The sequence below is a fragment of the Epinephelus lanceolatus genome, chromosome 13 (assembly GCF_041903045.1).
Source record: "Epinephelus lanceolatus isolate andai-2023 chromosome 13, ASM4190304v1, whole genome shotgun sequence".
NCBI lineage: Eukaryota > Metazoa > Chordata > Actinopteri > Perciformes > Serranidae > Epinephelus > Epinephelus lanceolatus.
The window spans coordinates 30,318,391-30,342,072 of NC_135746.1; the positions used below are offsets into that span (position 1 = coordinate 30,318,391).

Consider the following 23,682-nt stretch of genomic DNA (forward strand, 5'->3'; position numbering starts at 1 on the left):
ACAAGTCTGTCCTGTCCTCAAGAACATCATCTGCTTTCCTCACCCAGTGGAGAGTGTGTTGAAGCTTTCAGCCTAAATGAGCACGCTCATGTCTTTGTTCCTGTTCATGTTGTCTGTTACTGCTGCTTCACTCAGGAAACAGGTCACAGTCTTGATGACTGATTCCCTGCAGCTGCAGTCTGAATTGTCCAAACCCTGGTGCCAAACACTGCATCGTTATCAAGGGACAGTAAGAACTGAAGCGGTGAGACTTACCTGAAGACACAAAAATAAGAGGAATGTGAGAAAATCTACATGTGTCCATATTTATTTTGCTCGTTTTACATGATGCATTTCAGCAAATTGTCTTTGAGGACATTTATACATTTAACACCTGCTAAACTGAACAGTTTTTTCGCTCCTATAATATACTGGCTTTCCATGATAACTTCACAATTCAGTTTTGAGTTTGGTCTCCCTACAGCTCCTACTGTAACTATACAATCAAAGAACAGTGATATGAAGATTAATTAAATATATCACCAACAGAAAGGTATGCATTCATTTTCAGGAAGTTATCAATCATTTAAAAAAACAAAGAAGTTCATTCATTGTCCAAATCCTCAAAGCACATATACTTAATGATAAGAAGCAATACATTAGGTTTGTAATGACGAGGTGGCTTTGGCTGAGATAAATCAAACATCAGTCCAAGTCAGTGAGAAATGAATTATCTTAGTCCAAGAAAATAAATCATTAGACAGACAGCAGTACTTTAACAAAGCTTATGATGGAGCTTGATTCCATAATGATGCACTATTGTGAACAAAACACTGATTAAATTAATTTTTCCTTGTCAGAAATGATTTGCAGAGCTGGAGTCTTTTTTAATTACCTCTCTTTGGAACAAAACTCTTGATGTAAACATTAAAATACTAACTGATTTATAGAATGCATGTTCATTGGTGCCAGTTTTACATATCTGTCAATGTGAAAAACAAAAGTTATGTTAATCAGTGTGGTTTAGTTTTGCCTGTCAAACTCAGAGGACATTGACATCACTGAAACTGGACATGGAGGTCAACTTTTTCCCTTTTTATAGACTTTAAGTGCCAAATATATGAACCAGACAAACAACACATGTATCTCAGGTAAAGGAGTCTCTGCACATGTTTTCCATGACTATAATTGATGGCAATGTCTTCTACAATCTGCCAATCTGTCATGATTACCTTTTTAATTGTGTTCAAATTCTGTCCTGATCTGTCTGCTGACTATATTTGGCACCATCAGTCTCCTTAATATTGAGTGTAGTTGTTTAAAGTAATAACTAAACATACCATGAAAAAAGTAAACATTTTAAATACTGTATTTTAGTCAATGTGTTAAAGAGCATGCACATCCAAAAACAAATCAAAGACGAGATGTAATTCCTGCTCACTGTTTTTCTCCCACACAAAGCAATTTCGTCTCACCGACAGGATATCATGTTTAGAGCTACAGTACAGACAGGAGAAGCTGAGAAAGTTTCAGTCAAAAAACATGTTTCCAACCACCTGTTTTAAAGCACATTTTAAATCTGTGCACTACAAAAAAAGATAAAAAGAATCACTTGAGAAAACACAAATAAGTTTTTACGCTTGGATGAGATGGAAATTTGGTGTATAAATAAAATTGAAATGTGCGAAAATGTAATGGAAACAGACTAATGATGTACATGAAGGGCGTGATTTTTTTCTCATGGAAGAAAATTGCAAAAGACAAAAACAGATCTGTGTGGACTGGAGTAATGAGGAGACTGTAACCTTCATCAAATAAATAGATAAAATAAATATAAATTCCATACTTCCATTATGTCTTCGTCTGCAGTAGTTTAATTAGTGCCACCAACTGCTTATTTTAATATGCTCAGCTCCAAACATTTGCATAACCATTGTGGAAAGAAACATACATTTGTTTGCATTTGGTTTAAATTTGTGCTACATTTAGATGGAGACTAAAGAAATGCTCGTCTCGTATGTAACTTTTAGTGTTTTAGTTTGAATGTTAGTAACTTTTATTTCAGTGATCAGTGTGCCATGTTGGTCGGTATGTCAATCGTAGGTTTTCTGTGTTGCTTTTAGTCTGAAGTTAAGCACAATACTGGAACACCATGTGACAATCTTATAGCTGAATGTAGAAATTAGCGTAGTAGTGCTGTCAGATGCAATACCTCTATATGCCACTAGGTGCTGGCTCCAATAGCACTCCGACCATATTGAAAGTAACAGGAAAACTCAACTCAACTCAACACATTCTCTCTGTTTTTCAAGGTGAAGTCTCCAAAGTAATTTCACATCTTATGCCTTTGTTGACGCAAACTCACTGTTACATAATGAAATTACTAAGGCTGAAAGCAGGCTGTCTTTGGGGGGTTTGATAGATACATGTAGGTGTTTGAGGTTATCACGCAGCTTGCTCACCACAGAAAATATGGATTTTCTGGCCCCAAATAGCCGACCGGGGCCCGTCTCACAAAAGCGATTTGCGAGCACTGCTCATGGTGAACTGCAACAGTGACAGCATCATATTACACAAATGTTTGTCACTTGCAAACTGTAGATAAATTTGTCTGTCAGGGCTCTTACGCACGTATGCATGTGTCTCATGTATGGTGTTCATTTTGACAAGTGAAGCAGGTCAATAAAAATGGAAGCATCATGCTCCCTTAATGTTTCTCCACAGTCTGTCTGTCACTGTGAGACCTTATTTTGCATGGGAGAAAAACAGTATGCAGGCTCTACATTTGCTATCATGTAAGCTGGTGTGAAAAACTATGACAATATGACAGTGTTGTTTAGCTGAATAAATACCATGTTAGCTCACTTTGATCTGACATTATGCAAATCTTAAGTATTGGTGACGGAAATGCAGCGTTTCCAGTCAAAACCAGCCCAGAAATGATTCATTTGTGTTCACTTTTGTTGCAAAGGTTGAATCAAAATTTTAGAAAATCACTGAGGACCTCCAGGCGTCTTCCATGGTGGCTTTTAAAAATGTGAAAGCCATCGATACGTCACTACTGATCAGTCACGATAGGTTTGTAAAAATGTATTCAGCAACACCTTGATCCAAGCTCAGCAGGAAAGACGTAACAACAACACGGAAAGAACATTCGAAATGCTGAATTCCTTGAAAATAAAAAAACAGATTCTAACTTCATTATTCTGTTTACAATTCATACAACATATACCAATCTGTCACCTGTGTAATAAACAAGGTAGATAGCAACTTTAATAAAATACTGACAAAGGAAAAAAAAAACATTTTAAAAATCTTAAATGTGTGGCAAAGCGCAAAGCGTCACCCGATAAAGTATATTTGTAATAAAATGTAAATCTTTACCTGTGTGTTACTGTGTTTAAGTTTTTCTACATACAATAAGTTTTACAACAGAACAAAGCAGCCTCTGATACCAACCTCTAATACTTTAACCTTAAAAATAACCAGTGAACCTGCAGGATGTTCTGTGTGAGAGTCAGTTTTGCTATATTCAAGCAGTATACAGATGTTTATTTCATGTAAACTTTGTATCCTAACAACTGGAAGCATCTACAGTGGCTGTGTGTGTATGTGTGTGTGTGTCCCTGTTTACGGTACTCATCTGTTTTTTCCCTTTACATCCTCGACTGACATGAAGCTGCGAAAGCTCAACTGAGTCCTGAATTTGCGGCCTCTTTGTCTGTATGCGTGTTGTAAGTGTGAAAAATATACCTCAGATATCTACTAATGCACGGAAATCATTCTAAAACACTTGATGAACATTTTCTGGTTTCACGTTAGACCCACAGTTTATTACAGTCTCTCTGATGTGCACAAAACTGGCAGTTCTACATTTCCCCTAAAGTTTCTGACGGAAATGGGTACAACAACCTCTCTAATGTGTGATCATCGTCTAAAGTGGCTGAAACGTTACAGCATTTGTTCATTTATTACAAAATATGAGTAAGAGTTGACAAAAATGTTAATCTTAATGATGTTTAAGGGAAGCAACACAGGTTTTAATACAGTTCCATTTGAGTTGACGTGATACTGATGAAGTTTTGGATTGAAGATAGCTGATTCTTTTTGCGGTCAATACTCTGAAAATTCAATCATATCGAGATAATTCTGCAAAACCCGGTTCGGGAGTAATATTCTCAAAAAATTTAAAGGTGTTTTAAACATCCTAAAATTATAGCTCCTGAATATGTGGTAAGGGTCAGGCAACTAAAACAACTTGCTGAATGTAAGGGAAAAAAAGTCTACGTTACTTGTTAGTGGAATCTGTCTGAGACAGGATGCAAACTCAGGTGTGTTGCATGAAACCAGATGTGCTACACACGCTTAAGTTTTACCTTACTTAATAAAGGGTTCGCTACTCCCTGAACTGGATGTGTGACAGTACTGCTCATTGTTGCCATCATCTATCTAACCTTCCCTCTGCAGTTTCGTCATTGGTATAAGTGTTCCACATGGATCATCACCTCCTGAAGATGGCAACTTTTTATCTGGGATATGCAGCGTTTAGCAAAATATCATGTATGCAACCATATTTTTATGGGGTTCTCATCTTGAATTTTAATAAGGGGAACCATCAAAAAGTTGTCTAAAGAGTTTTCAGCCAACTGATCAAGCAACAGTCTTCATCATCGACAAAATCGATGGTTGTCGTTGGCTAGAAATGACACGCTTGTTTTGTTCTTCTTTGTTTAAAAAATTGCTACAAACTTGAAGTGAATAATCTGCTCTTCTTGGTTCCACGCCATTGTTATGTCGACCCATTGTTCGGAAACCCTATAGTCAGGAAAATGACCCACTGGACTTAAAGCCAATTGTCTGACAGCCCATTATCTTGAAAACAAATGCTTATTGTTCTGAAAATACAAACTCTCCCTGCAATTAGAAACATTCATGGCCTGCAATCGGTCGGCCCTGGTGTGATATTTCTTTCTGCTATGGTCAAGGCATGACCCACCCTACCTCTGCCCCTGACTGGCTAACCCTCATACTATGAGACTAGACCTAAGGCCTAGACCTAACCAACCCAACCAAGGAGCAAAGAGCATTAGTCATTCAGAGGCAGAGTAGGGCAGGTCATGGTTCGCTACACTATGAAAAACAATTGGCAGCAGAAGGGTCCAATGACATCATCTTGCATTATAATTAGCCATGTGCTTCGGTTAGGGAGTTGGGATAACAGGCTATGAGTCAATGGGCCTTTTAGTTCAACGGAACACTATTTGGATTACTGAGGTTTTGTTGTCGGTATAACAGGCGGTCCCCACACTGTTATCATTATAAACTCCCCATATGCTGTGGGAGAACAGAAAGGTTTAGCAACGGTGACTTCGGGAACATTGCCTCAGAGAAGGGTCAATTACTAATGAGAATTCAAAATTATAATCAGTCAGACAGTTTCCCAGACTGTTTTCTGTAGGCACTGTCTGCTCTCTCTCTGGACTGACTGATCACATATTAAATAAAAATATCACCAGCACGTGCAGCAGATAGTTATCTACCGGGGTGGAACCAGACAGATCACACTGAGGCCGCAGTCTAACTCGACTCTGCACCGAGTAGAGCCTCTGAGCTGTTGTAAGTGGGGTTGACATGTCATGTACGCTGGTGTGATAGTTTAACATTCCAGCTGTCTGCTCTCGTTGCAGCCGGCCACCTCACACTTCCTGCCTGCCGGCCTTTCTGCGATCTGCTCGGCTGTCTGCTTGCCAGCCTGACTTGCTTTCCCTCTGCTGCCCTGCTCTGCCAGTCAGAGTCACAGTCTTCCTGTCTGCCACTCAGTTGTCATACCTTTTGCACTTCTCGACATAAGCCTGTATGTGAATTGCTGATTTGGAAGAGCCTGAACTACGGTATGTCAAACAACTTCAGCTGGTGCCAGTTTCATCTGAAGAAGTATTTTTGGGAAGTCAGCATAGCATACAAACAGATGAAGTGTTGTGTTTGTGTCAGTTTAAATATCTACACTGCAGCAGCAGCAGCTTGTCTAACTGCAGAATGTAAATAAAATACTGTAAATACAATAAAATACTGTAATCTAAATATGTAAAATAACGCTTTTCTGAGATAAAACTAAACAAGGATCTCTGTAGCCTATTTACTGCAAATCACTTTAAGCACACTTACTGCCAGTCATGGTCACACTACTGCCAACTTCAGTACTGCCTGAGATAGATCATTTATCACTGTGTGTCTTTATTAGCTTGTAAAAGTTAAATTACTCTGCAGGTCTGGTGCGTTTACATGCTGTCAGGAAGCTCTCACGTTTGAGACTTAAAGCTGCCCTGTGGAGTTTTCTCGTAAACATGCAAAAGTTATGTTTACATTCAGTGTTTCTCACCGAAAACACACTGTTTGAACCACAGATGTATAAAGAGAACTGGATACAGTGTCCAAGGAGGGCTATTCATTCCTATGGAAGTTGCTCAGTGGCGCATGAGGCCAAAAAAGTTCAACTTCCCAGGTGTAGAATTATCTGAAACTTTTGCATCGTTGGGCCCAGAGAGCAAGTGCACTGGAGATTTCTGCCGGCCAAGTGGCTAACTTCCTGTTTAGCGCTCTGCTAACTTGAATGGGGATAAAAGGACTCAATCGTGCGGCTCTACTAGACTTTCAAAATATCATCAGACTGAATGGATAAAATTAAGAGAGTGACATGAGTTGTTTCACAGGGGTTGTGATGCTGAAAATAAATTATCCACTGATTTCGCACACTGAGTCCAACTGTTTTCATCCGAAATTGGCGCACGTCTAAAAATAAATACGACTTCATGTTGTGTGAATCATGTTTACACACTGAGTCTGATAATCCATAATCAAAATCTTTGTAACAGGTTTCTGTGTTTTTTTTCGCATCCGTCAGAAGCCTTGTTTGGCGCACAGAATCATTTCATAACTCAGATAGCTACCTTCAATAGGTCAGATAGTAATATTCAGGGAGGGAGTGGCGACAGCCAGGTAAATAACTCAAGTGTGGAGAACCAAAGGTGGAAATGTGTCTTTTCATTTTGTCACGTATTGCGAATATCTGAAATAAATAGAACATTAAAATGCATTAGAATCAGTGTGAAAGGTTTCTGTGCGTAATGACTTTTTTTGGGATGACGGATTGAAAAAATGCATCTGATAAAACGGACTCAGTGTGCAAAGACCTTAACTCTGTAGTAAAAAGCCTCTTTTGGGCCCAATGGCATCCAATGACAGATTTGAAAGTTATAGTTACCTGTAGTTACACGGTTTGGCCATTATGTCAAATAGGCTTTAATACCGGCGCACTTCTTGGGGACCTGGTTTGAACCTTCCTTGTAAAACATTTGCAAAGCCGATAATTTGTAATTTTTTACGTTGTGCACTGCGTACGACATTGTTTGCTAGCTAGCCGTCTTCTTCTTTGCCTTTGATGGTGCATTACTACGCCTCTTTTTGTGTTAGCTTTGCAACTGCTGATTTGTGGAATGACGTGAAACTAATGGTAGGAGCGTGAATCACATGCTCTGATACAAACAACCCATTTAAAACAACATTGCTCCATAGCCCCACTAGTGGCCATGAACTCCACAGGGCACCTTTAAGAGTCTGCTGCCAAAGAGCACTTCCTCATGTAGTTACTGAAAAACACGCTGAAGACAAAAAAGCAAAATTGTGAATTACTGAATTCTTTTCTTTTTTTAATCACATGATAGCACAGAGATCTTCAATCAAATCTGTAAATTAATGGTTAAATGTTAGATATGGTAAAAGCTCAGGAGAAAGCTAATAAGTGGACCTTGAGTTAAGATTATAAACTAATATTAATACTGATTAAAATAGCTTTTAGCTGCATAATGAAACACCAATAATGTACTGAAATCATGAGTAAGATTTATAGTAAAACATGCAAAAAATGGTGAAAAACGGTGCAGTCCTTTAACGCGTCTCGAAATCTTATAATACTGACATGTTGAGAACAGATACTGTGGTGATGCTCGGCCATTTTAGATGTAAGATTATTATTGCCAGAAATATACAGTAACAAATGTGTCACAAGGTCACTGGACAGGGTTTCCTTACTCTGCTTTTATAAAAATTAAATTTAGGTTTATTTATTTGTCTGGCTTGACATCTATTAACTTCTCAAAATATATCTTTTGGTCATCTTCAGCCAAACGTAATGATGTGAGTCACTGTTTAAAAAGAGTCTGCAGCTTAGTGTTTTCCTAATGGCAGAAGAAATACTGTACTCTGCAACATATGGGTCAGAAAAGGAGGAGAAAAAAAAATCCTACAGCCCACTCTTAGCGTAAAGGGGGGTTTGCTTTTCCAAGAGATAACTGGAGCGAGGTCGAGTTCAGTTCAGACGTTATTTTCACAGGAAAGACACCCATAACCTCCCAGTAAGCTCCCAGTAAACCCAGTGCCTGCCTGCCTGCCTGTCTGCCAGTTTTGTGTCCAGGAGGTTGAACAAGCTCGTTATCGTCACTAATCCTGAGCTGTACTTCTTGTTTTCTTCAAATTACTGTACAAAGAAGAAAAACACTGCAGCTCGGGAACTGTGGCCCCGAGCCCTCTTTGAGAAATGATCTCCAGTTTTTCACCTTTATACTACACTACTGTAGGAAACACTGTTTTCACACGCATGTGGCACCTTCACAACTCTTTCTCTTTATGTTTGTTCTACTTCCCTGCTCCACACTGAGGGGGCTGGATTGTTTAAAGATGTTATTTTACAGTTTTTTGGAATTGGCACTTGACAAATAACTAAATAAATAAATATAGAACACCATCAGTAGCTCTTAGGATGCCCTTTGCTTGCGAGGAAACGTCCGCCTCGTGTCTGGCTCGTTCGTCTGCCTCCCGTTAGCTCATTTTGATTTTGCCTCAAGTTCAAGACAAACACAAATCCAACAGCAGCAGCAGCAGCGTTTTCTGGAGGAAGGTGTTTTCAGGGCGGGCGTGTCGCTTACAGTAGGTGCACAGGTAAGTCAGTGTGTTTGTGTGTGTAAATACTGATTATGCTTTCGAGCTGTTATTGAATGTGTGGATTAGTCCAGCGAGAGCAGCGGCTGCATGTTGTCCTCTTCACTCTTGACTTTGTCTGGTCGTTTCAGGACGCCTGGTTCCACCACAGACTGAGACCTGCATGGGAACACAACAGAAGATGATCAGTGCCAGCATGTCCTTCAGGTCCTCTGAGATTCTAAAAACTGGGACCAGACCTGCGATGCAGGTCAGACCGGCTCCAATTGTATTAGCGTGAAAATAAACTTAAAGTCCCTCGCCAGACACATTGTAAAGTATGTAGGGACTGGAAGCTGATCTATTTTTTCCCCCAGTTAGTGGTGTAGGGATTATTTTGTAGGCCAAGAAGGCAGCTAACATTGTCCTGGTTCCCTCAACAAAAAGCCATTGGATTTTGGGTTACTGCAAAAAATAAGCTCTGTGCTAGTTTATGATACTTAAGCAAGATAATCTTTACAAATAAACACCACTTTTTATGATTTTTAACATTTAAATGCAACCACCAGAAGTAAAAAGCTAACACCAGGCTTTAATACCACAACTACATGGTTTAACATTGCTACCATATGAAGCTGTAAGGCTGTGTTCGGTCTGGTTTGGCATCATGAAGCTCTCACTTAGCCACTTGTTAGCAACCATCTTTTTTAAGAAACATGAAGGCTTTAGAATTCAGGAGTCGGGTATTTACTGACATATTTTATGTCATAGAAAAAAATGTTAAAGTCTCTTAATTTTGTGTTAACCACAGACCCTATTTCAAGCATCTAACTAAAAACCCATTGACTTTACGAAAAGGAAACTGGGAGTGCTAAGATGCTAACTCATATCTGGGTTTTAAGACTCTTTCCTGCCAACCCGGTCTTACTCCAGAGTCATCAAAATCCGGTGCTTAGGCAGTGACTTGTGGCATCAGACACCAATGAAAAATGGCATCCTTTAAAGCCGGCATGGTATGTGCCTGGTTGCCATTATAGTTTAATGGCGTCCGGGGACATCAGGGGAAAACACGGTGGGACAAGGACGAAAGTTAAGGCGGTGAAAGTCCAAGCGCAGCGGGCGGGCTGGAGGTGTGGTGGATGAATCCAACAATAACCGACGTTCACCCAGGAAAGTGGTGTTCGCATCCTGTTAGATTCTAAAGCCAAATCCTGCTCTTTTTTCCTAAACCTAACCATGTGTATTTGTTGCCTAAACCTGACCATGTGCGTTAGTTGTGGAAGGAAAAAAACCTCAATTGGCAGTGTTGTACTGACGTATTGTGTTTGTTTTGAAAGAGACTGTATGTAAATGTTAAATTTCCTGTGAAAATGGAAGTGTATTTTGAAAGAAGACAATGCATGTAACAGGCAGAACTTGACACAGTGTCCAAGAACGTCAACAACCAACGCACCCGTGGTACCTTTGTATCTGGACGTGGAAAGTCCATGACTAAACTTCAATATGTGACGAGGTCGGAGTGAGAATGTGTTGTTCCTGCACCACTCTTTTGATAAATTCTGCTCTGCCCACCACTGCTGCTTACATCAGCTTTTGTTTTCTGCTTTATTCTCCAGGGCTAGCACAGCGGTAAAAATGAAGTGTGGAGATTGTGGATTTTAATAACTAGATACCAGACTATTCATTCCAATGGAGTTTCTTGTCTGGCGCATATGCCAAAAAAGTTTTCTAGCCTCTGGGGTTTACTTCTGTGGTATGCGGCCCACTGAATATGCGCAGTATTGTCTCTCCTTGCTGGTCTTAACATTGTGAAGATGTCACAGATTTTTAAACTGCTTTTCTGGGCTTGAGGAAAGTTTTACAAATATAAAACCACAATGGCCAAAAAATTAAGAATAGAAAGATTCATAAATGACCTTGTTTGCAGCTCGAGGTGTCCTGTCAACAGTTTTACAGACGTGTCTTTTACAGTCGTGATCTGTGGGGAAAATGCTCTCTGGGCTGCAGGCATTTCTTTTGCTGGAATATCACAAGTAGCCACTGAGAAAAATTTGCTGCAAGGCCTCGTGGAGATAGGTGTAATAGGAGCACAAAGTAGCAGAAAAGTACAAAAGTATAAAGTACAAGTACCTTAAAAATGTAAAAAGTACAGTACTAAATAAGGCAGGTAAAACTGATAAATCATAAGTGCCCTCTAATTGATAATTGGCAGCAGGATTGTGTTGATCTGCAGTGACAGTCCGCTCCCTGAGCTCATGGTGTTGTTTGTCTAAGTGATTTTGAGTGAGTGAGTCAGCTGGTGTCACAGCGTGGTCAGATAATTTACTGTCACAGTGAATCATACTGTGTGGTGGCCTATAGGGGGGAATGATTCTCCATGAAATGTCAAACAAACTCACAGCATTTTTAACAACAGACAAATGTAAGTTTTGATGGCCAATAACTGATTTACTTTATATTATACATATATATTTTTTAAAATCAAGTGGCTATTAGCTTGTTACTGTGTTAAAAGTCTATAGGCCCATGTGAATATTTAATATTCAATGTTAATAAATACTAGAATATTAAATGACAATCAATGCTAATTATATAAACAATAACAGTAAATAATAAAAAGCAATATGTCAAATTATATGACAACATACACAGTATAATAGTTTGATTTTATTTTGTAATATGAGATTTAAGTATTTACTGTATCATTTCTTTATTTTCATTATTAGGATTTTGTCATTTAGCTTTCTGTTTCGTTTGTATCCGATTCATTATTTTCATTGTTTCCTTTTATTAATTAATATTCCAACTCTGGGCAAATACCTGAAGAAATTCCTCACAACAGCTCCTAACTATATTTTGCTATTGTTTTGCTGTCAAATAAATAAATTAATATTGATTCTTTGTCTTCAGTAGAAGATAACAGGTAGTGGGAGGAGTGGAGAAGAAAGGAAAAGCAGTGTGATAAAATCTACACAGCAGCTTCATCATTATCCCACTTGTTTACAATAATTATGCAACAATCACATAATTAGTTTGACAATATATGGATGTTCTGTTGATACATACTGTAGGTAATAAAAGGTTAAAAGTGTTGAGCTGACCTCTTCATTGTTTTTGGGGACAGGTTTTTCTCCAGGTCTCTCTCCAGGTCTTGTACTGACAGGGTGTAGGACTCCGGACAGTAGTCTGTCTCCTCGTCGTAAGCATGGTCCAGCAGCGTTCGTGCCCATGTGCCCATATCGTACGGCGGCATCATCCCACCGAGCTCCGACGGCAAGATCTCAGGATGGATCAGCTGATGGAGGCTGTTCAGGTTGTTGCCATGCATGAAGATCTGTAAAGGGAAAGGAAACAGTAAGACAATTAAGGTTGATGACTTGGTTTAAAATGCTTAAAGGGGAGCCTAAGTTTTAATAATTTTTTGACCACTAGGGGGCAGCGGAAATAAGCGTTCAACACACTGACATGAAATCACCTTTTAAATTGATAAGATGTTGAACTTACTGGCAAATAGTTCACATCCAGCAGTTAATGAGCAACATGGTAATTGCTTTGGAGTTATGTTTGTGTCCAACTGATGAACGAAATTCCAATATTCACTCTCTTTTAGCTCTGCTCTTGGTCTCTACTAGCTGCCAAAAGCTCCAATTTTTTTTACCAGCTCATCTCTAACACTGTCTGCCTGCTGTTTGCTGCTGAGCAGGCAGTGAACAGTCAGCAGTCGTTAATCTAAAGATATCGATTATAGCTGCTTTGATGTAATAACTTATGGCCTCACCCTCTTCCTGGTCTTGTCTTTGAGGAAGGGTCGTATCACGGTGTAGAGAGCGTGGATGTACCAGGGCTGGTTCACAAAGTGGATTCCTCCAAATCTGGCAGGAAAACTGTCCTGTTGGAAAAATACACAAAGCAATATGTGTAAATAGAGGCAAACGAGGATAATCCCATTCAGGTGATCCATGTTTTTTTTTCTTGTTTTTTTTTAGAGGTAAACGTAGAACAGTGAAATGGTGGATGTTTGCTCCATGTTGATCACAACAACGGGTCGTCTTTTACCCTTGCTGACAGCACAGATGTGCCAACAACTGTTTACACTGCTGATAATGGTTTAAGGGAGTCATGTCTTGTTTTCCTTATTTTCTGTCACATACAGTATCTCTTTATATGATGTTATAGTGTCAGATGTTTATATTAAATGTGGTTTAGTAATTAAGTAAATTTATGGAAAACCCTGATCCCTGTCAGCAAGGGTGTAGCACTAAATTCTGGGCCCTATGCATAAGCAGTCTCTCTGGGCTCCCCGCCCTGCTTCTCTTGCTCGATGTCTCTCTCATGTACCTTTTGAAATATTACTTTTTCAGTCAGTTTGCTTTCTTTGCCTTTCCTTTCTTTTTGGAGCCCAGATTTCCCTTTCTTGGGGAAAGACATGACAGTGTGCGTTGGTGATCCAGCAGCCTAAGTAATCACTCAACTGGATCCAGATGTGTTTAGAGATGAATCCCAGTGCAGGGGCGGACTAAACCATTTTGCGCCTTTACGGGGTGAGAGAGCAGTGTTTTTTTTATCCGCAATTCAGTCTTTCAACTGATTTATAGTTTTAATTTATCTAAATCACTAATTACTTAGACATAAAAAAGTGGAAATAAAACCAAACTTTTCACTCCAGGCTTTTCATGGCACCCCTCCCACTGGGGTCCTGTGTAATCAGTCCCATTTTCCTCCACTACAATGCCCCTGCCTGTGACCAAAAGTCATTGGCATCAGACTGTTCTGAATACTCTAATTCCAATGCTTTTTCTATTTTTGAGACGTCAGCTCGTGACGGATTACTTTATATGGTCATCTGCTCCTGGCGCGCTACTGCAAGTATTTACATTACGTAGCCCACACTGCTACATGTAGCTACATGCTAATGTCGGGGAAACATTTCTCCCTGATTTCAGATAACTTTCCAGCCTGGTTGTGTTTAGAAGCTTTTATTAGTCATTTTTTACAGTAAAAATGCCGATATACTCAGTTACATTCATTCCCCTGGAATGACAGTGCAGAGATACAGAAGACCTGAAAATGCTGACCAATCAGAGCAGACTGGGCTTTTTTGGATGGAGGGCAGGCACTAAAGTGTCTAAGGCAGAGGGTGAATATACATCTGTGGTTCCAGCACAGATGGTATGAGGACAATTAAGAGTGTTTTGAAAATTAAAACATGTATGCATGTTCTTGTAGAAACCCAAAATACAAGTATGAACCTGATAATGAGCCTATCGGGCCCCTTTAACGTTACTGCCATCTAACAAAAGATCCTTAAGCCCCCATTACTTTCTTTATTTTCTTTGGTCGATATCGGCCAGCGTTATATCCCTCATGTGCATCCCTAGTGTTTAACAAATAACATAATATACAAATATTGTCATGTCGAGCTCAGCGTGTTACAAAACAGATGTAAATTCATTATATACTACTGTATGTAACACATTGTTTTAATGGGAGGATAAAGAGTCCTAATGGCAGCTGCAATCATTATGTCTCGTGAAACTAAGATTTATAATCTCTCTTTGTTTTATCACAAATTACAGAGAGCTGTTCTCAGTCAAGAGGATTTATTTTTCAGTCTTCTTTGAGTTCCAGCAAATGAATAATTACCTCAGTGAGTTTCCTGTCCCTTTCCATTAGATTAGTTTGGTAAATGGGCTCTAATCTCATCGTCAATAGGAAATGGTCTGGTCTATTTTAGAGTCACCGCGGCTACAATGCCGGACAGAAATGAGTCCTTGTTCATACAGGTTAGTGTGTGGAGTCTGGGCCTGACATGGTGTTTCCTCGAACACTGGACACAATTATGATAATTACACTCCACTGTAAGTGTGTGTGTGTGTGTGTGTGTGTGTGTGTGTGAGAGAGAGAGAGAGAGAGAGAGAGAGAGAGAGAGAGAGAGAGTCATGATTTGGCTGTGGTCCAGTATGGTGAAATTATATTCTGACATAACAAAGCCAGCTGATGAAAAAGGCTCGGGGCAGACGTTTATATAGAAACTGTTAGCAGTGTGTGTGAGAGAGACGGACACAGTGAGAGTCTCTGAGGTCGGGCCAGGTTTGTAAATTAGGGTTTGACCGCTATGAGTCATCAAGGCTGAAGTCGCCGCCAGAGGTTTTGTGATGTCAGCTACCAGACTGTCCAACGCTTTGGTCCAAAGCAAGATATATCTGGACATCCACGGCCATATTTACTTGAAGTGTGATTGTAATATTCACAGTCCAAACAGGATTAAGGCGACCTCCCTCACCCTGCATCTAGCACTACTGTCAAGCAAAATCTACATCTAAATAAACTTCGGCATGTGAGGTTTCTTTTGCTTCAGTGACATTAACTAAAGATGTTCAGGCCTTCATGAATTTTTACAGATCTTTCCTCCAATATCACACTTTGTCTATACAGGATGTGTTTCAGCCACGTTTTTCCATCTCATGCCCAACAGATACAGTTTAATTTTAACCAACAGTGCTGTCTGCACTTGTAGGCTGTTTGATGGTACACACTGTATGCCTGTAACCCTGTCTATGTTCTTCCAACTTATGCTTTAAACACCTCTGAGTACACAGTCACATTCTGGCTGAACCCATCCTGTGCATGTTCAGAAAAACAGACCCTTTTTATTGTGGAGACACAGTGAGTTCCTTTTAGCGCCACTCTTGGGTCAAAAGTTCAAGTGTGCAAATGATTATAAAAATGTGGCCGGAAATGTATTGATGTTTCATAAAAGGCTGCAACCAAAGAGATAGTGATGACCTTCTGACCCGTCCTTTGTTGCCACGATTTAGTCCAAATTTCCCACTTGTGCTTAACAAATAAAAAAGATGTATTATTATCAACTTTCCCTGTATTCAGAAAATGAAATGGAAAGCCGGACACGGGATCAATGTTTTTACAAAGACCCTTCTTCAGGATTTCTACCAGTTTTAACAGAGATCAGCCAGATTTTCAATCTTACTATATAATGACGAAAACTCTGTCTGTGTGTCTGTTCCACGTTTTTCTCCTCACTGACTTGGTCAATCCATGTGAAATTTGGCACAGTGGTAGAGGATCATGGGAGGATGCGAATGAAGCAATATTACATCAATTGGCCAAAGGGGGGCGCTATAGCAACCGATTGAAATTGCAAACTTTGAAAGGGCATATCTCATGCCCCGTATGTCATAGAGACATGAAACTTTGCACAGAGACGCCTCTCTTCATGAGGAACAAATCTGCCTATTTGACCAATATCTAAAGTTCCCTCTTGGCAAAAGTTGGAAAACTTACTAAAACTGAGCTTCTATAAGGCAATGAATATTGCGGAGGGCGTGGCTCATCACATAAAGGTGTATAACATCTCAAGGGTTTCACCGATCACCACGCAACTTTGTAGGCATATGACCACACATAATCTGAGGGGACCCCTCCATTATTGACCCCATCAAACAAAATGGGGGCGCTAGAGAGCTAATTTCTTATCTAGGCCTAACCGCCATATCAATTTTTACTAAACTTGGTAGATATGTAGAACAGGACGCCTCAAGGTGACTGGAGAAATTTAACTCTAATTGGCAACTGGGTGGCGCTATAACAACAGAAAAATGTCTAAAATGGGACCGATCGCTGTGGCTGCAATCATACTATCAAATTCACAAACACTCTGTCTGAATACATTGCTCTTCTTAATGGGTTCAGTTGACTATTTAATCTGCAATTTCCTATGACCTGTATCCCAAACACACACCATGTGAAACTGTACGTGGGCAACTGTGATTAAATGATTTTCAGCCAGATTTTACACATGGACACCCCTCACAAAATGCCTCCTGCTGGAAGAACACAATCTTCAATGCAAGTTACATTATTTGTCAAAAAATATATTTAAAATCAAATCTTTTTTCTTTTGGACCAGGGTATAAAACCCAACAAAACCAAACAGGTTTGTCTCATAAGCACAGTGAAGAAAATCCTCTCTTTAAGTAACTGAAAAACAAGGAACGGTCAATCAATTGTCAGTGCCCAAATTTTATTCTTGAGATTAAATTTCGGCTCAGATTTTTGTAATATTGATTTTTGGAAGTTTGATTGTAACTTTTTTTTTTCTCTAAATATTTATGGTTCCCAAAGGATTTTAACCCTAGTGATGGTGATGACTTTCGGACCTCCTGTGTTTCTACTAACACTCGTAATCTTCCACAGATTAGGTTTTTGGTTTTTTAAAGATTTTTACCAAAGACTATGTAAAAAATATTTTAAAGGAAGCCAATTGAACCTGATTCCGCAGTTTTCTTCTTTCTTTCTTTTTTTCAAAATAAATGCATATAAATGCACTTTTTCCATCACAATGAAACAAAAAAATGTTGAAACCCAAGAATCAATTCATAAATACTGAATGTAGGTGCAGAATATTTCCAAATTGTCAGTACTGGTAAAAAACCAAAACAGTAGGCCAATTAGAGGCCAACGTTACTGTCTTTAAAAGACTGTGTTTTAACTTAGCATGAAGGTAGTGGTGTTTTGGGAAATAAGAAAACCCAAGGCATCCATTGGTACCAACCATTTCAGCATTACTTGTCGGAAAGGGGGCTCCAAAGTTACGCTAAATTTCGGCAAGGGAACAACTGGCATGGCCATTTTCACAGGAGTCCCTTGAACTCTCACCTGAATGAAAATGGGTTCTATGAGTACCCATGAGTCTCCCCTAAACTTGAGAAGGCTTGTTCCTTGTAAATGTTTTGTTGCAATGTTCTCCTTCAAATTAAAGCTGTATTTGCCATTTCAAAGAAAAGAACAACCAGCCAATGTGCAGAACAATGAATCACCTAACATGTATACATAACCCATTAAAACAGGATTATTGTGGAACTCCAAATGTTAGCTGTACAGGTGTTAGTCCATACGCAGCAGATAACACTGACAGCCAAAGATTTTCTCTGCCCACCCCTATGAAAAATTTCTGTGGGTGCCGCTGTTAAAAAAGAGACTTATTTAAACTGTGGTCAGACAACCCTTCCCCCTTCTCAGCTGTCAGATCTGACTGTGAACCTCTGGCCTGCCCTCTGCTCTGACAGACATTTTCACTTTGATGAAGGGACCTGCTGCATTATACATGAAACACTGAAAATGGAATATGAGCTACAGGGCCTCTGCTGCAGCGGAGGGCCTGAAGGAGGAAGAAACAGAAGCTAAAGGATTGATCTGCTCTCACCCCGATGAAGAAAATGGAGGAGGTGTAAGGAGAGAGTGTTCAAACAAAGGTGGATGACACTGTAGAGAATAAAGCAAGGTAAAGGAGATCCAGAGGGAATGGAAGATGTTGAGGAGCAGGAAGGAATGCAGATAAGCAGATAAACTTGAAGTGTGTGCAATCACCAATAAGCCTCACTCATTTTGAGGTGGAACGGGCAATGTGGTATGGGATGGGAACACAATTTTTGCCTCTTTTTATATGGCAGGAACGAAAATTTGTCATTCTCAAAAGTTGTGCTCAGGTTTGGAGAACAATTAGATATATAATAGGATGTAGGCTCTACAGGATAAACTTTTCCTTGGCAGCAACCTTTTTCTCAAAGGATATACAGATTTTTGGGCATTTTATTACCTTAAATGTACGGTGGCTGAGACGCAACGCACGAAAATCCATGCAACACATGCGAATTAAGAAAACACCCCTAAATTCAGAAAACACATTCAACGATTTCGCAACACATACGCTGCAAATCCTCACAACACGAGCAAATGAGATAACGCGATGCAAATGCTCACAACACAGGCAAGAAGCTGAACGCTCCGCAAAAAACAAAAACACACGCCAAATTGAAGACGACAACGGAAATGTTTCCAGGGGGATCGCAATCACTCACGGACATGCTTTTGGCCGCTAAAAACAACTTAGATGTTTGGACCAGAATCGACAACAATTTATTAATGCTAACATTATCAAGGACCAAGTTATTTGCACTTACTTGTCTTCCACCTAAAACAAATGTTAAACTTCTGACCAGCGTCTTGAGGGAAGTCTGGAAATGTCAACAACCAGTAAGTTCATCACTGATTACGGCCCCCCTGGAAACATTTCAGTTGTCGTTTTCATTTTGCCATGCAGTTTTCATTTTTGCGGAGCGTTCAGCTTCTTGCCTGTGTTGTGAGCATTTGCATTGCGTTAACTTTTTTGGAGCGTATGTGTTGCCAAATCGATGAATGTGTTTTCTGAATTTGGGGGTGTTTCCTTAATGTGTGTGTGTGTTGTGTGGATTTGCATGTGTTGTGGAGTTTGTGTGACCTCTCTCGGCCACCGTACAATTGTCCTGAAAAATGGTGCATATAGCGGCACTGTAAACGATAAAAAAAAATCTCCCCTGGGATTCCCCCTATATGCTTGGGCTCCGCCTCTGGTTTTAAGATGCCGTTTAGGTTAATTTTAGGATGAATGATATATTATTGCTTCAGAAATATCTATTCACATTTATTTAACTATGATTTTTGGTACATTTTGTGTCATCTGTTCTGTATATTTTTCTGTAAGTCACTGTTATAGCTGCCTATCTCAAGCTAAGACACTTACACTGCAGGAACATTAGTCAAAACTATTATTAAATAGGTGAACAAGAAAGGTTTTGAAAACAAAACAAAAAAAGCAGCTACAATAGGGACAAAAATTACAGGTTAAAAGAATATATACTGATGAAAAATAATATTAATAATATATAAATTGGCAGGAAACATGTTGAAAGAAATATTTAATGTAAATAATTACTACGGGGGAAAATTTGTAATTAAACAGCTCAAATATTCAGTAAATATAAAGGGTCAATTCCAGAAACCAGCCTCTTAAAACCACGTCAGCATTTTCTCTGATGTTTGTCGACCGCTGGCAAAATGTCGATCCTAAACAAATGAGCGACTGTGGGGATTTATTTTTGGCCTCTCACTGCGGGTCACTGCGGAGCGTGTTCACTCACAGCGAAAGGTTGAAAAAAATTGAGAAAGGTGACAGAAAAGAAAATCCATCAACCATCAACCCCAAAAGGATGACGTGTGTCATTGAGGAGTCATTTTTAAAAAACACACCATCGGTTTATATACAGAGACGTTATGTATTTTCTCAAAATCTCACATAAACCCTGTTGCTTCATCTCTCACCTCCCCCTCCTGGGAGCCCGTGGCTGCACTGAAGAGGATAAACACGTTAGAAATGATTTTCTCTTCAAAGCTTGCTTTGCTGTAGAAAAACGGCGCCCACCTCCTGCTTTGTGACGCCAAGCTATCCAGCAGATTTTCCTCTAAATCTGACCTGGAGCCACAACATGTAAAATGCAGTGAGGACGCTGCCAATCTTGTTGGTGATGGTCTTTTTTATTTTACAGTTATTACACTAATGACTCATAATTAATCTTTGTCTCATTGTTTTATGAGGAGGAGATTGTACTGAAACGGCGGTATCTTGATTACCAGGTGTAACTGACAAGACAGCAGACATGGTAATAAACCTTATTCCAGGATTTAAAATGTCCGAGACAAATGACATCGCATGGGTTATATTCACGTTGTTCTACAGTCTGTGATCAAACACACACTAAAAATGACATTCAGTTGAAATATTGTACAGTATTAATGTTTTATTATGATTTGGAGCTCATATTTACAGTGCATTTTGAGTACTTCTGCACATCCTGAGAGTTTAGTGAGTAAATGTAACTCTGTGCGTGAGCTCAACTTGTGAGAATCTGCTGTTAAAGTATATAGGCTAGTTGAGAGAAAAAGAATTGCATACTGATATACTTTAGTTTCTTATTTTACAGTTAATGTTACTTATTATCTGATGTGCAGAAACTAACACAAGTCTAGTTCACATTTTGAGTTCCACAACAATCCTGTTTTAGTGTGTTATGTATCTGTATATACATGTGTTACAGTAGGTGATTCTTTTGTCCTCAAACAGGCTGTAGTTGTCATTTTCCTTTAAGAGACAAATACAGCTTCAATTTGAAGGAGTACTTTTTTTGTAAGGAACAAAACATTTACTGGGAACATATTTAGGGGAGACTCGTGGTTACCCACTGAACACATTTTCATTCAGATATCTTGAGGTGAGCGTTCAAGGGACCTCTTTGAAAATGGCCATGCCAGTTGATCCCTCGCCAAAATTTAGCCTAAATTTGGGGTGTTATGTAAGCCCCTTCCTGACAAGCTATGATGGCATAGTTGGTACCAATGATGCCCACAGCGGATTTTCTGCGTCGAATCGACACTGTACCTACAGCGTAGGCTCTGCGTCAATGCCGAGCCTATGCAGTAACCTAAGCCGTAGCCTGACATGCACCTTCCCTAAAATGTAACTACACATCGCGGCTATGCAGACCTCCTATCTATTTTTGTAGGCTGAAACCATTTCCCTCAGTGGAAACAAAGTTTTTATTTACTTTTATTGCACAGATAAGAATCAATAAATTGTGAAGACAGTAAAGCCTCCACTAAAATAGCATTTTAAGTCTTGTGTGTGATTTATCCTGGCTTCATATGAGTAAAGGAAATCTCCGCTAGCCACTAGGCTAATTTAGACAATGTAAAATACCATAGGTTTGAGCTAATAACATTAGCATGTTGTATTTGTGGGGAAAAAATGTGTGAACGCTGCGAGTTACAGTGAAGCCGATTTGTGTACTTACGTTTGAAATTATCTCTATTAAGCCATGTTTACTGTGTGTTTTGGGTGTGTTTTAAATTAACTAAACTTTACAACACTTTGCAGAAACCTCCGCCGCCAACTCTTTCGGAGGTGTAACTGCAGAGTGACAAAAGCCCTATTCGGATGGGATTAGTTTAACGTGGAGACGTGGGGTAAAGTAATTATTACTGTCCGAACGCGCCATGTCTGTAATCATTACGGATAATGATTACGGCAACTTTTACATTCTGTAAAACGGTCCGGAGAAATTACCCCGGGTAATGTTAAGCCTGTGCGAATGCGATCCTCTGTAAAAATGTATGTAAATATTTCATCACGTCCTGTTCAACAACAACTTTTCCACGCTTACAACTATTTTTTCTAACATTTTTTTTCGATGATGGAGGCGCTTGAAGAAGCATTCCGTGTTGTCGGCAGTCGTGATAGTGGACATTCTCCAAATGATTGCATAGCCCTGCGTGGGAGACCAATCAAAAAGGTCGGGAAGAAAGCACTTTTCAGAGCCACAAGAATTCTGGTCATGTTAGGTAGGCCTAATATAAATCCATATTGCTAATTGTTGTGTACACACAAACCTGATCATGGGCAATATTTCATATTGGGCTAATCATTAATTATTATTATCCTTCAGCTGATGCTTACAGGAAGCAACGTAGCACGCACATGCCGACAGGGAGGTGACATCAGGGCACAAACTGAGTTACCACTCCCAACTCTGGTAGAATTACAGAGATTTCTTGTCCCGTGCGAATCAGACATTTATACTACAGACATCCTGTGGTAAACTGACATTAGTCCACATCCCTATGTAAGTGATCCCGCCCGAACAGTACTAAAGACAGACCACTGCTTAAGTATAAATGCTCACAACGGTGTAGCCCATGTGCATAGGCTACAGTGTAGACTCTGCATGGTAAAAATCTGCCGGTTGTTTCACAGGATACCACTACCTTGGCTTAAAAACATGAGTGTGCCAGAGCTACTTAAAATAAATAATGTCAGCCTCAGTTATTTTCATTGAGGGGGTCAGTGGGGAGGGGAGGGGGGCAGCTTTTAATGTTTCTTCAAACTGCAAATACATTACGTTTGCACAATATTATGTAGAGGATATGCTAATAATACTTCTTGTTTTGGCTTAAACTGCCTGGTTAGGAGGGAAATGAGCCTGGCAGGAAATGCAGCGGCAGAAACATGGCAAAGGATTAGTCCAAAACACCAACATTTGGTGCCTGACAAGCTGCTGAAAACACAGCAATGACCTGCTAAGTCACAACTGATTTTGTTGTTTGTTGCAGCTTGGTATAAGTGTTTTGCCGAGGTGTCACGCCATACACCAGTCCCTCCACCTCCACATGACAAAGCCAGCTCATATACTACGTCACTTAAGATACATATGAAATGTGCAAATGTAACGTAATTTGTGGTTTGCAAAAAGTAGAATGCCAACATTTTCTTCGAGCTGAACTGTCCTGAGGAAATGGGCTGTGTAATAAGCATTTGTCTCCTCACTTTCTGCTACCAGAAGCAACTTCTGAGCTCTTCTCATTACAAACAAACCCCGGTTTCTGTAAACTGCTGTCATTTTGTGTCATGTTGCAACAAGAAACAGCAACTTTTGGATATGAGTGGATATTCAATTTGGGTAAAAATATGGGTAAAATTTTTGTTGAAACAATACGAGAAAATCATGATTTTCAATTAAAATCTGAAAATACATTATTAAGTCATTAATAACTCTGTTCTAACACATAATCGTTCCTTTCACCCCTGAACATGACAAGCTCACACAACCGTAGCTGAATAATAACCCTTCACTCACTGTGTAAATTAAGCTTGTCAGTAGTAACACTGACAGCTGCCATCTTGGGCTGTCTGATGTGTGAAAGCTTTTTAATCATGACAATCATTCCATCACTACCTTCTGTCCCGCATGACTTGAACGCAGCATCAGTGTGGTTTCTCATATGTTGCTGTTGTGTTATAAAACCTCTCAGATCCAGAGGGGACACAAACAGACAGGCTGCCAC

At 39.6% G+C, this 23,682-nt stretch overlaps 1 protein-coding gene across 1 annotated transcript in view; it reads right to left on the reverse strand.

Annotated features, from left to right (window-relative positions):
- Positions 1-291: 291 nt before the first annotated feature.
- The window catches only part of LOC117270867 (clavesin-2), a 63,010-nt gene continuing 39,619 nt past the window's right edge, over positions 292-23,682 (reverse strand). The window contains exons 3-5 of the mRNA XM_033648808.2: positions 12,731-12,841; positions 12,054-12,286; positions 292-9,132 (exon numbers count right to left, since the gene is read on the reverse strand). Coding sequence (XP_033504699.1) covers positions 9,039-9,132; positions 12,054-12,286; positions 12,731-12,841 — 438 coding nt within the window. The 3' untranslated portion in view covers positions 292-9,038. The remainder of the gene's footprint in view (positions 9,133-12,053; positions 12,287-12,730; positions 12,842-23,682) is intronic.